The sequence below is a fragment of the Cyprinodon tularosa genome, unplaced genomic scaffold (assembly GCF_016077235.1).
Source record: "Cyprinodon tularosa strain WSP-4 unplaced genomic scaffold, ASM1607723v1 ctg113, whole genome shotgun sequence".
Classification (NCBI taxonomy): Eukaryota; Metazoa; Chordata; class Actinopteri; order Cyprinodontiformes; family Cyprinodontidae; genus Cyprinodon; species Cyprinodon tularosa.
This window is the reverse complement of record NW_024037926.1, coordinates 486,209-505,721: the sequence shown is the minus strand read 5'-3', so window position 1 is coordinate 505,721 and position 19,513 is coordinate 486,209. Positions and strand designations below refer to the sequence as shown.

At 34.6% G+C, this 19,513-nt stretch overlaps 1 protein-coding gene across 2 annotated transcripts in view; it reads left to right on the top strand.

The window, feature by feature from the left end:
- Window positions 1–19,513, top strand: part of pappaa (pregnancy-associated plasma protein A, pappalysin 1a) — a 121,926-nt gene that overhangs the window by 70,591 nt on the left and 31,822 nt on the right. For both annotated transcript variants that reach the window (XM_038301966.1, XM_038301957.1), the window contains exons 11-14: window positions 5,220–5,330; window positions 7,921–8,056; window positions 8,339–8,552; window positions 13,400–13,574. In XM_038301966.1, the coding sequence (XP_038157894.1) occupies window positions 5,220–5,330; window positions 7,921–8,056; window positions 8,339–8,552; window positions 13,400–13,574 (636 nt within the window). The remainder of the gene's footprint in view (window positions 1–5,219; window positions 5,331–7,920; window positions 8,057–8,338; window positions 8,553–13,399; window positions 13,575–19,513) is intronic.

Sequence of the window (19,513 nt, the reverse complement as noted above, 5' to 3'; positions counted from 1 at the left end):
ACAGTGGTACTTTAAAATAATTGTAGATTGTGGTAAGCCAGAGTTTAAACCAGAGCTCTGTTTGTTTCTGTAACATGTATTATTTGAAGAATAAAAAATATAATAAAGTTCTTAGTTTCCATGTCAAACACTGGGTAGCATTTAGTGTCACTTTTTTTGACAAATTATATTGAGCATCGAAAGGTCATACATGCCTGTACTGGTAAGTATATTGTTTAACAAAGTGTAGAACTGGGATTTTTTTTAATTAAATGTTTCAGGAACAGCACTCGTGTTTCTGACATATTTGTTAAGTTAAATAAATAGCCTAAAGTACTGATCAAAGAGATCATATAATGTGAATTTTCAAGTCTTTGTTAAATTAGTCTATTTTATTTAGTACCCTAAGTGAAACAATATGCCATATATGACCTTAGAATCCTACTCCACTTTTCCCTGCAAGAATCAGTTAATCTTTTTATTTTCCAATAGGACAGTGCATGTGAGGGGACGTTTTGTTGTGCTGTTTTCTTTACTCATTAACTAAAATGTTTACTATGTCTAAAAATAGACATTTTTAGCTATAAAATGTACTTCTCCTAAAACCATTAGTCCCTATCTGACCAATATATTTGTCAGCTACACCCAAATCCAGCCTTATCTGAGAATCAAAGGTCAAGCCAGTGTAGCTCCTAACCCTGATGTGATTATGTTGGTTCTGACAGAAAGGTATCAAATTAAAACAACTTATTACAGATCACAATGATCTGTTGTTAACCTCTTGGGGCTAAAAATTGTAGCACACCTTCAGGGGTCTAGTGGACCAGGTCATTTTGGCATATAGTATCAACACACCATAAAGTATACTATCTATACTATCTTAATTTTATACCTAGTACTTGTATGTGCTGAGGCAATTTGGAAAAATATATATTAAAAGGCAAACAGAATTCAGTTTGGGAAAAAAAAGCAGTTGCAAAGCAGATATCAAAATATTTAAAATAAATGACTGCAGTGCTGTATGTTACATTTGTAAAACAAGAAGGTATTGGAGTTCAAAATCTGGCTGGTTGTGATTGGGATTTTTCTGTTTTATTTGTGCCCTTTATTGTTGTAATTGTTCAGAAGTGAATAACTAAATGTGAAAATTTGCATTTTCCAACTTATAAATACCTGTAAGGAGTCTAGAATTTACCAGCCACTGTCTCCTACAGTGAGCTTAAACATGACCTTCTTTGACCCCACAGTAAATGTTTATTGATTAACCAAAAAATAAATAAATAAATGGAAGTAACTGCCTAAGTACTTGATGGGTAAAACCTGTCTTGCTATCAACACCCTTCCTCCCACTTTCAACACTGGCACCCAATCAATGACAAATTTATTCAGATGACTGTGATTCTGCACCCACATGGGGGATGGTGGAGTGGCGAGATGAAAGGAAGTGAAATGAGCCACAGGTCACATGTGAATTGCCTCCCACTGGTGTGATGCTTTGTAAAGAAGGGGGATGTTTGCTTGTGGGCAGGAAAGGATGTGGGGAGGAGGGGTCCTGAGAAAGGTTTAGCTTGTTCCACCTGCGTTTACATGAACAAATTGTCCCTTTATCTTAAACTGTTTTACTGTTTTTGACCTGCCAGTGAAGTTTTAGCCTTGGAAAAAAGGTTTTCCCCAAGCATTTAAAATGAAATAAACTTTTATAAAAGATTTACTAACAATAAGAAGAATAATATTTAAGTCCTTGTCTACATATTTGCTTAATATATGAAAATGAAATAGCAATCTGATTATAAGTTTCAAAACTGTCCCAAAATGGGACAAAAGACATTCATAGCGACTAATCTAATGGATCATTTTTTGATTTATTTTTTGCAGTTTTTTTAACAACATTTCCAATTTTGCCAATTCAGCTCTGAGAACAAAGGTCATGTCAACAGATTCAGAGGACAGATACACTGATGTATAGCTGGTCTGGCCAGTTTTCTATGGTGGCAGGATCTTGCAGTAGCTTCTCTAGCAAAAATCTCATGTTACTGGTGTCTCATTTCACCAGCTCAGGGCAGCAGCCGAAACTCACTGTCCTTGGTGTGTGTCCTTTCTTCTCTTCATCTTTGTTTAGCCATTGCTCAATAATCTTTTGCAATCTAACGTATATATGTTTTTGTCCCTCTCTACCTTGTTCTGACCTTCCCACGCTGTCTGTAGTTGACACCTTTCTATCTCTATTTAGCATCACATTTTCACAATGCTGAGTTACCACAAATCCAAAGAAAGATTACCTTAATTTTCTTTTTTTACAATAGTTGTCCATGCAAATAATGTAAGTATGTAGTTTGATTTTGCTATGGCTTCATAACTGTTATAAAATTATACTCAGTTTTCTTCTGTCGTTTGCCCATTGAGGGCGTCCCATTTAATAAAACAACATTTTTGAATAAAAACTGATCCAACATAGGGCACCTTTCAAAAATACTTGCCTATTCTAAAATTTGAAAACACTAGACAATTCAGGAGTAGTTGTAGGGAAATGTAATAGTGGTTATGTTAAAAATGATAATCTAACGCAGGTCTGCCCAAAGTTGGCCCTCAAGGGTCCCTGTACTGCAGGTTTAAAAGGTGTCCCTGCTTCAGTACAGCAGATTCTAATGATTGCATTTCAGCAACAGCCTGTTAACCAGCAATCAACAGAAATACTTTGTGCTGAAGCAGGAAAACCTCTAAAGCCTTCAGGACTGCAGCCCTTCAGGGCTTGCCGGGTTGCGGCAGACCTGCACTAACGATTTTTAGCATCTTACATGGAATTTTTTTATCTATTATCTGAACATGTTAAGAAGTTGGCACAGGTGGGGTTTTTCTTGTTTGTACTTATTTAGCCAAGTGCAGAGCTTGGCGGAGCAAGTACACCAACTATTTTGCAGGATTCCCCACTTGCAATTAATAGAGGTCTTTCATTTTGTTCGGTACTCTTTAGCTATGAGTGAAGAATCACAAAATTCAGAAAATTATTCTAAAAAAGTAAAAAAAAAAAAACCATTGGACTTTGTTTTCAAAGTTTGAAGATGTTTCGCTTCCCATCCAGAAAACTTTCCCAATTCAAAATATCTCGAGTATCGTTGAGTTCCAGGCTTATAAAATTGCCTAAACAAAAGCCTTGTTATGGCTTAAAAAAAATGGTCCACCCCTTAGTTATGGTGAGTTATTGAGATCGTTGATAGCCTGCAAAACCCAATGCTGGCCCATGGCTCTGAAAAGAGACTCATTAGGGTCGTTGTTGGCCTGGCTAAAAAGGCAAGATGTTTTAGTCCTCTGCATGGTGATGAAGATTGAGATGATAGCAGGAAGGAATCAACCCTATCGGTGCGTTGCAGTTTTTTAAGAGTTGAAGTCCACCCCCTATGTTTAAGGTTAGTTTTCTCTCTCAACATAAATGGCTTCTTTCACACCCCTTTCAAACCACCTGTCTTCTTTGTCTAAAATGTGAACATTCTGGTCCTCAAACGAGTGTCCTTTGTCCTTAGTGTAGGTCGACAGTAGAGTCTTGTCCGGAGACCTAAAGAATTAATAGCGTACTGTGTACGCAATGTCCATCTGATTAAGCCAGCATATATCAAGGCCTGTCTGCATTTGCCAATGACAATCTGGATTATCTAGAAGAAGAATGGGAGGTTATGTGATCCAATGACACAGACATTAAAGTTTTTGGTCTTAACTCCACTCGTGTTTGAAGGAAGAAGGATGGAAAAGGAATAGGAGCTTTTTGTATAATCCCTAGAGCAGCAAGTGACAGCTGGGCACAGAGGTAGAAACATCATTCTTTGGAGATGGTTTTCTGCATATAGGGCAGTATCAGGATATATAAGCGAAAGACCTCTTTCCTTCAGTAAGGGCAGTAAGGATGGGTAATAACTGTGCAAATTAATTACTTGAAAATCACACAATGTAATTTTCCAGATATTTGTTAGAGATTCTGTCACTCACAGTTGAAGAATACCAATGATAAAAATTAAACAACTCTACACTGCAAGTGGGAAAACCTGCGTAATAAATTGTATCCGATACTTACTCTCCCCATTGTACAAGCCCATTAATTTTTATCTAAAAGAACAACCAGAGCATAGATAATTTTTTTGCGGAATTGTAAACAAAAAAAGGTCCTATGGTGACAGTAATATTCGGTTAAATTTAAAAGAGGATCAAAAAAGCTCAGAAGGACTAACATTAGTAGAAATTAGTGTAATTGACTTACCCTTAGACAACTTTTATTGTCATTATGTATACACAGAGTGTATACATACGTAAAAAGTTCAAGTGTGTTGGCAAGTTGGCAGAGCAGGTTACTAATAATTCGAAAACCCACATTGGTAGTTTCATAATTTATTGTCACCTGAAATTGTTTAACCTCTTTTTCTGTCCATATAAGCTTTGAGTCTTTGCCATTTAAAAGTTTTAGTGCCTTTTTAAAGTAGGTAGGGTTTGAAAGCATGGGCATGTTGTTGAGGTTAATGGATTATACCATTTACCTCTGGCGTAGCAGGAGAATTACTACTTGTGTCTTTTGATCAGAGATCATCACAATTTTGTTGTCATGTCAAGGACTGAGGCCTCTCCATAGTACATGGGTTGCATGCTTTCCTCAACACCTATTGCTACATCCCTCACTCAAAAGTCTGACTTTTGGTGTTGTTCCAGTTGAAATCCCAACTATGATTCTGGAAAATCCAGACAGTAAAGAATTACAAATGCCCAGTCTTGAAGTAACAAACTCAGACTAGTTTTTCAGCTTCACTTTTAAAGGCCCCGTTTTGTTTGTATATGCGTTATAAGGAAGTGTTTAAATTATTAAGCTTCCTTTGTGTCAGGATGGATTAAGTTACTTATTTACCCTGAAGTGGTTAAATATGTTTTAGCTTTAGTAATCAGAGACTAATCAGTTGGAGCCACTCCGGGTATCCAGCATTCTTAGGTTAAGTGATTATGCAACATTGCTTGAGATTGAGTAATATTTTGATAAGTTTTACCTGCTAGGTAGAAGGCCCAAACTAAGGAGGGGAGGCAGGTTAAGTAAATCAATAGCATAATCTTAAAGAATTTTAGAAATTATTAACCTTACAAACTTAAGGTTACAAAAGAAAATTAAGGATATGAAAAAAAGACCTTAAACGACCAAGAAGTATTTTAAACACCACAATGACAATTCAAAGAATCTTCAAATCTGACTAAACCTTCCTTGTTTTGTACAGACATGTCAGTCCAAAGTCTTTGATTTATCTGATGGAGTCTCCCAGTACGCGTGGTTTCCATGTCAAGAAGCTTACAGGCTAACATCGGGATATTCTACGTACTGGCTAAAGGTAAGATGCATATCAAAAGTATAACTTTTTAAGTTTTATTTAAAATGATTAACCAATATTTTGCTTTTTTAGAATAGATGCCACATATTGAAAAACTTTTGTGAAAATCAAGTTTTAAATCCCACTCAATCCCACTTTCTTAGCATTAGAAAAGCATGATCGTTTTCTTAGGTTCAGAACATGGATTGGGTAAGCTAGGGTTTCTAGCAATTCTGTCATAATTTTTAGCTTTCATAAATCCCATTTGAAAAGACCTTAAAACTAATTTTGTTTGTAAGACAGATAGAAAAGGAATAGGAAGCATTTCTTCCTTTAGGAGCTCATAGTCCTCTTTAAATCAAACATTTCTGTGGAAGTTGATGCTGGCATTTTTTTGACACATCACATGAAATACAGACTGATGGCTCACGTTGTTCTTTGATTTTGAAATAAGAGTAAGGGAAAGCACTCTGAACAGAGTTAAATAATAGGATTTGTGTATATAGTAGTTAAATCTAGCAACATTTGATTGATAAGGTGCTCTTTTTACATGACAAAAAAGGTAAAAACCCACTCTGCGGCAGTCCTGTGGGATAAAAGGTGAATTCAGTTAAGTTAAACTGAACATGCAAAACCCCACAGAAGATTAAATTGACAGTCACTCTGTTTCAAATCTGTGCCAGTCATATCAGCTTCTGACACTGTTTAGTATACATCTCATAGAGTACCGCATTACATTATGAGAATGAATTTCTAATAATTCCCTGATAAAAATGAGATCCCACTAACTGCATTAAATGCTATGTTTTTACTGCAGACCTAGTTAGTGTTAAACAGCTTGATCAAAAAAAGGTCCAAAACAGTTTCTCTTTTTAACTAAATATAATAATTCAACTTAATTTCAGCAGAAATTTCTCTATAAAGTTGTTTTACAAAGAATAACATAATAATATATTGTAATAATAATTTCAGTATTCATTTGAAAGCTCAAAAATGTCAAAATGTTATGTTTTGGAGTTACTTCCTTTACGTTTTTATAATGGGGACACCACTATGATGTTTCCAAAATTGCATAGAGATTTTTTGGGAGCGTATTAAAGGGTCAAATAACAAGTTCCTGAGTTTTTGCAGAGTTTTGGCTTATTTGGCAAAAAAAAAATGAAATAATATTAGTGTTTTGCATACACAAGAGCAATCACACCATATTCTGCTGCTGTCTTTCATTTAGAGGTACAATGCCATCTGGGATAAGAATGTTATGAATATTGATGTGACTTTGAACTTAGCATTTTACCTTATTTAGCAAAAAGAGGACCATTCTCAGGTTTAATCTGAGCTACCTTCATGTTGAAAATGTCCTCAAAATTTACTCTTATTCAATCGCTTTTATACTCAAACTTGGCTCTTTAATTCCTCTTACTCTTAATTACTCTTTTGTGGATTCTGTAATGGGGTTTAAGGTGTACTTGCTCCTATTTTTTTGTGTTATATCTTCACAAACCATCGTCCCTGTTTTCTCCAAATAGTGGAGACCTTACAGCGCGGCAGTGTGAACAAGAGCACATAGCAGTGCTTATGTGCCCAGAGAATTCAGCCCAAATCACTCTCACTCATAAACTTACTAATGAAGCTTGTAGAGGCAACTGCATTGTACACAGATACAAATTTTAGACGTCAGGCAATTGTAAGTGCATGTGCAAAAGAAAAAAACCTTTAAAACTTTTGCAATGCATGTTTAAGAATTCAGTGGACTCCAGCAATGTGGGATAGCACATATGCTTTGAGTGTTTGAGTATGCATAGAAATGATAAAGGATTGTTCTGATGACTTGTGACTGCAGTTGCAACATATTAAGGTCCTAGCTGGGATAAGATGAGCAAAAACGTAGCGGTCGTGTCTATGGTTAGATGGCGGGTGCCAACCTGGTGGGTTTGTTCATCAAATAATTTATAAAGCAATGGACATGCTGCTCTCATGCCAAGGAGAAACTGATAAAACCCACATTGGGCTGGCAGTGATCCAAGTATTTTATTTCAAATCTTTGAGCTCCTTAGCTGCTACTAACATTATTTTTGGTCAGAGCTCTTACTTAAACTTACTTTTTGCCTTGATTTTTATAAAGATGGTGTACAATCTATCGTTATTACTCTTAAATGCTGTTGCTCAAATGATGAAACAATTTGACTTTCCTCCAGAGGATACCTGAAACTGATGGCTGGTCAGGAAACCTCTCATATATTGTACAATCCATCTGAGAATAACAAGGTAAAAAAAAGAACTTAAGTGCAGAATTGATACCGTTGTTCAGGGTTGGCTGGATTTGACGGCTACGGTACTTAAAATATATCCCAATGCTAATTTTGCCCTAATTCTGAGATACAGATAACTAAAGTTTCCCATTTCAGTAAATGTGGTCATTGTAATGAGATAGTTTTCTAAATTTTTTTTTACTTATATTGACCACACGCTGTTGCTAGCATTGTGAAAAGATGAAAGAGTGAGAGAAGAAATTAATTTAAATGTAAAAATTCAAACATACTGCTAAGTGAAAATATGAGGAAAAAAAATAACCTAGACCTTTTCTTAACATTTTTTGTTCCCTTTCATATAGGCACATTTTTCCCATCCCATGGTGGCTGCAGCAGTAATTGTACATCTGGCTGCTGATGGGACAAAAGTCATTGACCAAACACAATGCAATATTACTGTTCAGCTGGTGGACACCAAGGATGGTCTCCACAGTCTAGGTAAGAAACTTATAGATACTTTTAAACTTCATTAAATTCTGATACTAAACTTTTACACTGAGAAGAATAACTTAAATTTTACAAAGAGAATAGGCTCCATAAACTTTGTTTTTGTTGTTTAATTGTTGTACTTTTTTAGATTAACAGACATCCTTGTTTAGTAGCCACTCCTATTATTTTAATGTTTGTCACCTGTTGAGGTTAATTCACTGCCTCCAGCCACACACGTCTGTTCACCTTATTTTGTCTTCAGCTCTGTGGTCTTTGATAACATCTCCACAGGTGAATGGCGCCTGAGCTGCCGCACTAACCCTTTGGTGATCCCTGTGAGCCATGACCTGTCAGTGGCCTTTTACCACACCAAGGCTATCCTAGTCATGTTTTCCTGTCAACTGGTTGCCATCTCTGGCATTGGCCTGCGATCCTTCCAGTCTTTTGATCCCATCACAATCAGTGGTTGCCAGAGCAACGAGATCTACAACCCCACAGGACAGAGGTGAGAGAATCCAATACTAGCATTCTAGCAGAAAAGTATAATCTTAAAGATCATGAAGAGTACTGTAATGTTTTAGAAAATAAATTTTAGCAGTATAAACTGTATTTCTTTACTTGTACTTGAGTAATACTACTATGAGGTATCTCCACTTTTTGGTGAAATTACCTGAATACTCACTGAATCAAAAAAACAAACATGATATAATTAAAATACAGCAGATAAAGACACAGAACTGTAATGAATGTTTAAATGAGAATTTCTTGTTCTGATGTTAGTTTTTATCCACTGACATTTACAGGTCCAAACAATAAACACTATATATTGTAACTCAGGGCCTTTTTCCTGTTTGACTTGCATTAAGTTTTTACTTTATAATGTTGTTTGTTTGTGTTCATCTTAGTTTTTTAAAATGCCAAATTTGAACATAATAAAAAACTTTATACTTTTCTCTTTCTGATGACACTATATTGAAAAATCAGATGTTCTTATCAGTCACTCAGTAGCCGAATTCAGTACATTGTACAAAACAGCGTTTTTAATCTTGTATGTTTCATTTGATGAATATTTCTTTAGTTTATTTTAGCAGAATATGGCTACAAGACCATTAGTTTATTCCATCCATTATCATTTATTGAGTCATTGTTTAACACTCACTCTCATTGCTTTAGAGGTTCATCCATTAAAGTGTCAAGTTGTGCAAGCATAAAATTAGTAATTAAAAAGATTATAAGATATTCAGGATTGTATGAGGTAAAACAGATCCTTTGGCATAACCAAAGGGGAATACTGATCATACTTTAAATAAGTCGGAGAAAAACAAACAAACAAACAAAAAGTGAATTTGTAGTGCAGCTCTGCAGACTATTATAATGAAATGCTAAATAACAGTATTTTACTGAGATAATTTAAGATGATGCAACTTCTAAAAAAACAATTTCTTAGTTAATTTCTCTCTGTTTCAAATATTTCATTGACAACATTAGATATGAATTAAATTTATAAAACAGACCATATTTCTATATAAAAATAAAAGATATATATATATAGATATAAAATATCAAAAATGGGTTTGTATTTCTCATAACTATATTTAACCATTTAGAGTGAGCTTGAATGGTAAATATATATAAATTAAAACTGTTGCAAAGGTTTCATTTGCGTTGACGGATTTTCCATTCCTGTTACACTACAACACAAACTTTTAAATGTTTTATTTTAAATGCATATGCTTGGCCAGCACATAATAGTCTATAATTGAAAAGTGAAAAGAAAATTAAGCGTTGAAAAGTGTGACATGTAACCCTTTATAGGGCAAGTTACTGTTTTTTATCCCTTGCATACCCCTTAAAAAATGGTGTCCCCCCGTCCCCCAGTGAGGTCTAGAAACACAAGATCTATATCCAGCAATTCAGCAAAGATACTGCTACATGGCTGTACATCTTATTTTGGCATTTGACCAATTAGATGACCCTTGAATTATATATCACCCACTGTAAATTAAGTTGGAAAAAAATAGTTAAAAAATCAAGAAAAAAAAGGAAAAAAAGAAAAGTGAAAAGTTAAAAGGTAAAGTAAAAAAAATGAATAAGCCTAGTTAACAATTATATTTAGATTTATAAACTAAAAACGTAAATGCCAGTATCGGCATTCATGCCTCTAAGGTTATGTTGTACCAAAAAAAAAAGAACTCTCAGAATGTTTTTCATGAATTTCTTATAGAGGCAGTTTTGTTATTTTTCTTAATATATTCGGGCAAGTTTGCATTTCTTATAATTAAATTGACATTAATCTTTGCCGTCAAAATATCCATATTTTTTGAATTTCACAAAGGTATTAAGGTCTTTTCCTGGATTCCAATAACTCTATTGGCTTGAAATTTTGATTTTCAAAGTATTTCACTGAGTGCCCTATAAAGGCTTAAAGGTAAATAGTCCCCTTGAGGCGAGAGTTGTAGAGCTTAGTACATTGTGAACCTGAAAATAATTGTTGGACACAATGAACAGTCATAAACATTGTTATGTGCCATCTGCTGCAGTACCACTAAAATATCAATAGTGTCTGTTTGTGAAATATAGTGTGTAGAGTTTGATTTTCCAAACAGTCATATATAGCCAAGAAAAAACATTACATTAAAGTATTTGACAAACTCTAAACTAGAGCTTCACTTTCAACAACTTTTGAAGGTGCAGTAGGTAATATATTTTGTATTTTATCTAAAACTGTCAATGTGTCCTGACAGTAACATGTAAGATAATATGTGAAAAACAAGAAGCTCTGCCTCCTTTCAGTGGTCTTATCACCTTTTGTAGAATACACCGCTCCTCGTTAGGAACAGCCAATCAGAGCCGGACGGAATATCTAAACAGTATCAACCATGGTCATTTTCGTGCTACCCACACCCCTCCACTACAAGCCTCTACTGTAGTTCAAGCTCAAGATGGTGGTGTACTATAGATGTGTACTATAGATGTAGACAGTCTATAATTCTTGTTTTTTTCTCTACCAGTGAATACATCGTAGCTATTTATCTGCCATCATCTGAAGCCATGCTCATTATCCTGTGCATGGACAGCAGATTTGCTGTGGGGGAGGAGCTGAGAAATGAGGGCTGTAGCAAAGCAGAGAGCAAAGGGGAGGGACCTGTAGGTTGTGCTTCTTCACATTTTTAGGCTAAGTTTACATTTTTCTAAAAATTTCCCACTGCAGGTTTAATAGATCTGAGCTGGGGATCCTTGTAACACCTCTAGCATTATCATTGGCCTCTCTGCTGCTTCTCTGATTAATACTCTAATTTGTCTGCTGTGTATTGATAGGTCTTCAGTTTTGCCAAACTGATGTAAATGTTATGGTTTTAAAAATGCTTCATAACATTTTTAAAGGTTGGCATAAAGCTCATGAGAAGGAAACTACCTGCTGCTGGTTTGTTGATGTTCTCTGCCATCAGAGGCATTGACAGAACAACTTTGGATATCTTGAGATTATATTACTAATAAAAAAAAATTTTTTACACTGCACAGTCGTGTTACTTTATGCTAATACAAAAAAATAACATTCCAGTTTTGCAACAAAGACAAATATATAAGATGATGTGAATTATTTTACAAAGTACAGTACATAGAGGACGAACTACATTCTGATAATTTTATGTCAATTTCTTCCCTTTTCATCTATATTCCAGAGATGTTTTAAAAATCCTTGCATTTTAAATAAGCCTGAGCTTATTTTTAAGGTACAGCTTAAAAGTAATTTTAATCATTTATTTCTCTCTTGCTATACTGACTAGGTAATCACAATCCATTATATCTCCACCATCAACCATTAAATTAACCAGTCTGTTTCACTGCCTATGTATCTCTTGTACTTTTCCTCATGTCCCCCTTCTCCCCTCCCTCAGCTCAGCTGTTGTTCCCTGCCACCCTCTCATCCTGTTCTTTTACGTCATCTTCCTTTACCCTTTAACTACTGTCTTCACCTCCCCCTTTTTGTGCCTCTTACTTTCCCTTTTCCTTGTTTCAATGAGAGCATTTTTCTGAAGTATTGTAATGTTGATCAGGCATTATTAAATTTACAGAAGACTGATAAATCTATACAGATTTAGAAATTGACATTATTAAAGCAAGATAAACTATGGTCATTGATAATAGATAAAAATTGAAAATGAATGTAAATTAATCATCTGTAAAAGACTTATAGTGTTGTCAATGAAGATGCTGTTGCAAAATAGTTAATACATTTACATATATTCTTTTGTAAATTAGCTTCAGTGAAATGTTGGTGTCACTGTCTGACACCAAATGGGACTAACCTTTTACTGTTAAAGATCAAGCAGATTTTGTCACAAATCTCCTGCTTTTCACTTCTTCTACCTACTATCTATACTTTAACCAAAAAAACATCCATGTCTCTGGCTGTTTATATTGTACTCTCATTTTCGGAGGAGGTTAGTTTTCCAGGTAGTTAATTGTAATTTATGCTATAAATTCCTGAGTGACTTGCAGGAAACCGCAAAGAGATTTTATTCAATGTTAAGCTGCCTACAGAGGAGGCTTTAAGGATCCCCTGATTTGTATGTTAATGCTCTACCTGAAAGTTGTTTTTTTTGTTATACACAGTTTTTACAAACTAACCTTTTAGGTAGATGGCATGGAAAAAAGAGCAACGGAGAAGTAGAAGACAAAGACAACTGTGCTGTGAATGCAGTGTTTTTAAACAGTTATCTTGAAGACAAAGAAGGAGCATGAACGTTTATTTCTTTGTTAGAATAATCAGAAAAATGGGTGAAAAAATATCGGTTCTTGAAACATTTTATTTTACTTACAGTTTTTCTGCTTATATTGTTTTACATTTCTTGTTTCTTTTCTTATTGTTTCTCTTCCTCTTTTCTTGTTTTCTCTTTCCATCTGTCTCCCTTTGCCTTTACCAAATAAACATATACTTTAGAATGTGGATTATTGAAAAAAGGTGCATTGGTCGTTTAAGTATTTCATCATTGAGCTAATTTAGCTTTTTTGGCATATTTCTGTCAGTTTGCTACACAAGACGTATTCTGTTGTTTTTAATAAACAATTTGTGCTCAGACACCCCTCCTTGTTCACATGTAGCAATCTGCTCTCCATGTGGTTAATTGATTAGATATGTTAACCAGTCATTGATTGATGAGTGCTGTTCACTTAGTGGATCATTTATATGATTTGTTAGAAGATGCATGACTGCTTCCATGTTTAGATCTGGAGTGTTTATTCTTTCAGAAAATACATTTTGTTGCATCCTAACACCTTCTTACTCTGTTCTGTTACTTTTGCTTTTTTTTTTTTTACCAACCCTCTACCACCCACTTCCACACACAGTTGTGTACATTATTCGTGCGAAGCCATTGACTGCCAGGAACCTTTAATCCGCAATGCAGAGCTAAAGTGCAGTAGCCCCGGCCGCCAGTTCTACAACGGAGACCTCTGCACCATTTCCTGCAACTCGGGGTATGTCTTGCAAGTCCACCAGGAAGATGACATCATCAAGACCCAGGTGAGCACTCTGCTACATACATGCAATTAACAACAGTTGAATTAGTAAATGTACAAGGATGCACAACAATGTAAAACATCTTAACATGCTTACTTTTGGTGCAAATGCATTTTTATCTCAGCAGATAGAGCATGAATGTAAACAAACATTTATCAATACCAACACATGCATGCATTGAGACTAAGTCATTCACTCAAATGTGCACACAAATACCCACTGAGCAAAGATGCAAACACTCCTCTACTCTTGTCTACTCTAAAAAAAAACCTGCATTTGTTTTACCTGTAAAATCTAGGCTTGGCAGGGCTGGCCTCTGGGGAGGATGACATCATAAATATCTATGTAGATCAGTGCACCAGTCTCCTCCACTCCCAAGCCGCCCACATATTCACAAACGAACAAATGTACACACCCACTTATTTTTTTCAAGCAAAGACATAAAAGTATATGGTCTTTCGCTAAGCACACTGCACCATCACCTCAAACAGTCACTTTGTATTGCTACTCTGTTGGGACAATGACATCATAGTGTCTGCTCCCTCTCTCTTGCAGGATTCTGCTAAAGGGCAGACTCTACTACAAAATATGATTCATTATATGCCTCCACATAGAAAGGACAGCTGCAATTTTCACAGGCAATAAAAATCAATCTTTAGCACAAACAGAATATAGATCCAAAAAGACACAGAACACACAAACACATAATAATGATAAAATGAGCTTTTGATTTTAGGGTTTGATCAATAGGACTTCTGAAATTTATTAGATACAAATAACTTAATAGTTTAAACATAAACACAAAATGCTCTAATTAGTTAATATATTTAAAAATGTAAATTGAAGAAAGTATTTTTAAATGTTAGTGGTGCAAAAACGAATGACATATTTCTGCCACCACAAGATTTTAAAGGAAAGTAGTAGTCAGGTACTGTTGAACTATTTAGTTGTAACGCACTATTATTGCACCTGTTATCAATTTTGCATCCAGTCTTAGTAGACCACCTGTAATATGTCCACTAATTGCAATTTTTTGTTTTGTTTTTCAAGCTATTTAGCTTTCCTTATTTGGGAGGTCAGGCCATAACAGTCCAATAATTAGCAATATAGCATTCGCTATAGCTCTGCTTCCTCTTCGGTTCTCTCCTTTCCCCATCCTTGCTTGACATTTTCTGCACTTTTTCGTGTCTTTGAAAAACATGTTACCATCAAATGAGCTGAAATGAACCAAGGTATAAAAAGTTACAAGATAAAGAGCTTAAAATATTTTTTGTTCTACATTAAATGAATTTACATTATGTATAACATAACCTTTGCTCTCCTTACTGAGTGAAAACATGAAACTTTTTCATGTATGATTTTCTGAGCTATACTATCAAACTCAATTTGAGCGTAAAAAGTATTTTTTTCTCAAACCACAGTAAAAAAAACTTTTTTTGTGTGTTGTTATTATTTGTCTTAGTACCTACAGTATAAGTGACATTTGTTGCACAAAGATTAAGTCAATTTAAAATATTTTGGTGTTGATAATTAAGTATACATTTTTCTCAGCAATAAATAAAAGTAATTATTTGCTGTTAACAGTTATTATTTGGAGATTTTGTTTCCTTTTTCCATTATTGTTTCAAAGGATTTTGCTGCCCAACTCTGGATTATTGTCCTGTTTCAATAACTAGTTAGGCCACAACTTATTGGTTTTCAGATTAGTTCATTTTCATACTGGCCATTAATGACTCTAATGTCCACCACCATACTCAACTGCTGGCATTAGAAAATATATACTTTTCACTAAACAGGCAATGGATTTTGGGCAAATATTGGACTTGCTTTGTCATTGGGACATTAATTTAGAAATATTGTGCGTAATTTAGATGTAACAGTGTAAACAGATGTTCTTTTCTTCTTTGTTCTCTTAAAAAAAAATCATATTTATTTAATGATTTTTTAATGTGCAGTTGTGAAATTTAAGACTACATGTTTTCAATGAAGCTAAAACTGTTTCATCGTTTGCAGTTTTCCTAAGGATGGTTGATCTTTAGTTAGATTTACTGGGACACATATTCCTTACATACCGTATCTACTGTCTTTACTTATATACTTTATGAATCCTTGTGACACTGCAAAATACTGCACATTGCATAAAAAAAAAAAAAAAAAAAAGCTTATAATTCTTCCAGACTGATGGTGAGATTTTGTTAATTCAGTAAAAATGTTGTTGACATATTCCATGTTAGTATTAGCAGCAAGCAGACAAAAAAACAGATTTCATGGAGGGGGTTTCACACTCTGAATATCAGTTATTCATTGTAAATTGATTAAGAATTTTACATATGCTAGAGAATTTTGGAGATCAGAGTGGATTTAATCTGCGTGTTTTGAGGACAACTACAATTTACAATGCATTATTCACAGACCATAGGTATAAGCTTTAAATTCAGAAGACCTCGGATGTTTCTTTTATCAACACTAGATTACCTTTAGATACAAGATTTCTCATCAAGCTCCAGGCCCCTCACCCCCTTTTACAACTCATTATTTCTTTTTTGTCATGTAAATGCAGCATTAGCCATTTCCTAGGAGAATCTTTTCACCTTCAGAGAAGGCTAAAATCAAACTAAATTGTATGTCAAGCTTCTGTGCTGATGAGTTTTTTTTACCTGAAAACATGAAAAAAAAAGAGTTACTCTGTTTCATTTATTCAGTGAAGTGAAAGTTGATTCCTTTTTTTTTTTGTTTCTCAAAACAACAACAACAAAACAGTTCAGCAAATGCCAAATGATAAATCAGGGGAAATAACTTCTATTTTCTCTAGGCAATATGCTGTATGAATTTAGTATCAAGAAAGACAGGTGAAAATAGCTGCAGCAGATCGTGAGTTTCAGCACCACAGCTGTGTGAACAGCGGCAATACAGGGAGAACTTATTCATTTCATAACGTAATATAAGAACACATTTTACCACTGATTAACGCAGAAGAGAGTCAATACATTTGGATATCCTCCTCCCAGTATTTTGCACATCCTGATGATCAGCATGTTTTGCATATGTATAAAGGAAAACATACTTAATAGGTCGTGCCTGCTGTTCTACACATTGTAGGAATGCGGCAATAAATGAGGATGCGGGGGGACAATATCAATGTCTTTCATTGGACCCAAATTTCCTGATCCTGCCCCTGCCAGTATATAAGTGATTATTGACACTTCAACTGTATTTAGACTTATAATGAATCAGTTTGTGTCCCAGTGGGCTTATAATCAGTGGGATGATAAAAGAAATCAATAAACACTAGATATACTGTACTGTGTATTCCAACTTTCTATATGTTTTGCTTTCATGGCATTAAGCTCTTCTTTTAAATTTTGTAAGATGTCTTTAAATAACCTTGTTGACATTTAATGTTCGTCTTTCTGTTGTTTGTATGACATAATGTAGTTTATTTGGATTCATTTGAATTCTTAAAAGAACAAAACAAAGTGACAAAAGGGATTGCTTTAGTATTTACTCTAAATAAAACTGAGTGTAAAGATGTTTCTTCCAGAAGCCCTCAAGTCAATTGCTGTTAAGCAAAAAGGCCTTTTTGTGAAAGCCTTAAAGTAATTTTTACATTCCAGAGCAAAAAGCATAATGAAGATAAGGATCTCACCAGAGAGATCAGCGATAAAGTTTAAAACAAAATGAGATCAGGAGAAAACAAACTTTGAAAATGACATCTTGCACCATTCGACAAATCTATCAAGGGAATTTGTCTCAACTGCAAAAACCTACCTTGATATTAGTTTCCTCCTAAACTGATAGGCAGGAAATGGAAAGCATCAAACATACAATCTAGTAAGATAGCTGCTTCAACTGCAGAAATTCCCACTCAAGTGGAAGATTTGATAAATAGATTTGAGTCCACGAAGTTGATCTTATTAGAAGAATGACAAGAGAAAAGCTGTTCTCAAAAGTAAAATATACAAAAATCCTGTTTGCGGCCTGGCATCTGAATGAAAGGGGGAAAAGCAGAGGTGACAGAATTTGGTTGGTTATACCAGAACTAATTTGGCCCTTTAGGCCTATATTTAAAAGAAATTGTGTCTTTTATTTTTACATAGATGTAGACATTACAGAACTTATTGGAAGTATTTAAAAATACAAATTTAAGATTATTTTCATTCCCTTGGGTGGCATATAATCTTAAGTTAGTCATTAGTCTGGACAAAACCACAAACATCCCCTCTAAAATGAAAATGAGCACTGTGAAGAACAGTCCTGTTTCCTTTCATTAGCCCATTACATTCTTTTCTCACTGATGACAAAATGGTTCTGGGAAACCCACCTTGTTAGTTTCTATCTTAAGCACAAATCTCTTTTCCTCACATGCTTGAATTGTTTGTGTGTTTTACGGCTGTCCATTTTTCCTACCTCCCTTTCACTTTGAAGCTGCAAAGGAACACAAAAAGCTGGTGCTGATCAAGTCACATCATACTGAAGTTTTCTTTGAACATTTTATTTGAGATATTTTATCTTATTTTGTTTTTCCACTGGAATGCCTCTGCAGCATAAAGGTATGAATCATATTTAGAGGAAGAGTTAACTGTTGTCTTCAGTGAGGAACTCTGATTTAGAACTATGAGGCAGGAAACAACACACTAAACTGCTTAATTGCTGATCTACATCAATATCCATTGAATGTTGAACCTATAACAGAGAAGTTGGATGTTTCCCTTATCAAAGTCAAGTTTGAAGTCTTCAAAGGCCATGACAGATCTAAAATATTTCACCTCAATTCAGATAAAGTCTGTTGTCGCCTGGTTTCTGTTACAAAAATGTGAGAAGTATATTGATATTCTGCTAATTCCAAAAATGCATAGTTCTGCAATTACGGTATTTCCGTTACAATTAAAATTCGATGTGAATATGTTCATGCAATAAATCTGAGAACAGCATGGCAGCGGCAATGTAAAAACAAAAGATATTTCCATATTTCAGCCACAACTCTAAAGTACACCAACATTCTCCAGCTAATTCTTTGCTAACTTTTTACAAAGCAGTAACGTTCAACTTTCACTCTTGATGTGAAAAAAAGTGCTTCTTTTGCAGTTTTGCAAAATATAAGAACATAAAGCGACCGAAGAACCCCATCATCACCGTGTAAAACCCTTCTATCAAACACCCTTTTTTTTTATTGCAGTGTCTCTGTTTAGCAAATTTATTTTATTTGTATAATTTGATCAGTAATGGAAATTCAGATTCCAAACCTACACCAAAAAAAAGCTTAATAATACTCTCCTCTGTTTTATACATCTGAAAATGAAAGTCCAAATCCTTTTTATTGACCTTTGCTGTAATTTAACAAAATCTTCTACGAGTTGGGGATGCTTTTCCAAAGCATTGTTTATTGGACTTGAGCATTACCTGAGGTTTGGTTTATGCTGTATAACTTTTGTTGTTTTTCCTATGTAGTTCTCATTAACTTTTACTATATGGAGTTAACAGAGTAGTCACAAACTCTGTTTAAAAACAATAAATAGACCTTTCTTCCTGGAAGTGGTCTTTCCTTGAACCAAGCGTTACTGTAGATTCTTTGCAGAGCTCTACACGTTGCTCCCTCTGCTAAATTGCCTGTTTATATTCCTGGAACACAGTGTGAATTGTGGGACACAGATGTCTTTCTTCTTAACTTTATCCAGTTCACTGGTAAAGCAAAGAGTGTGCAACTTATCTTAAAAGACATATTTTGTCAATAAACTTTAAAAAACTTTTGAAACATGGTTTTATGGTCTAATATATGTTTAATGATATGTTTTAAAAAGGTTTGTACCAAAGAAATAGAGAAAAGAAGAGAAAAAGCTGTAAGCTCCTGATATGCATGGAAGCTTTAACCTCTCTGATAGCAGTTTTTGCAAATAGCCATGTTTAAAATAATCATACTTACCTGAGAGTACCTATGTAAGACT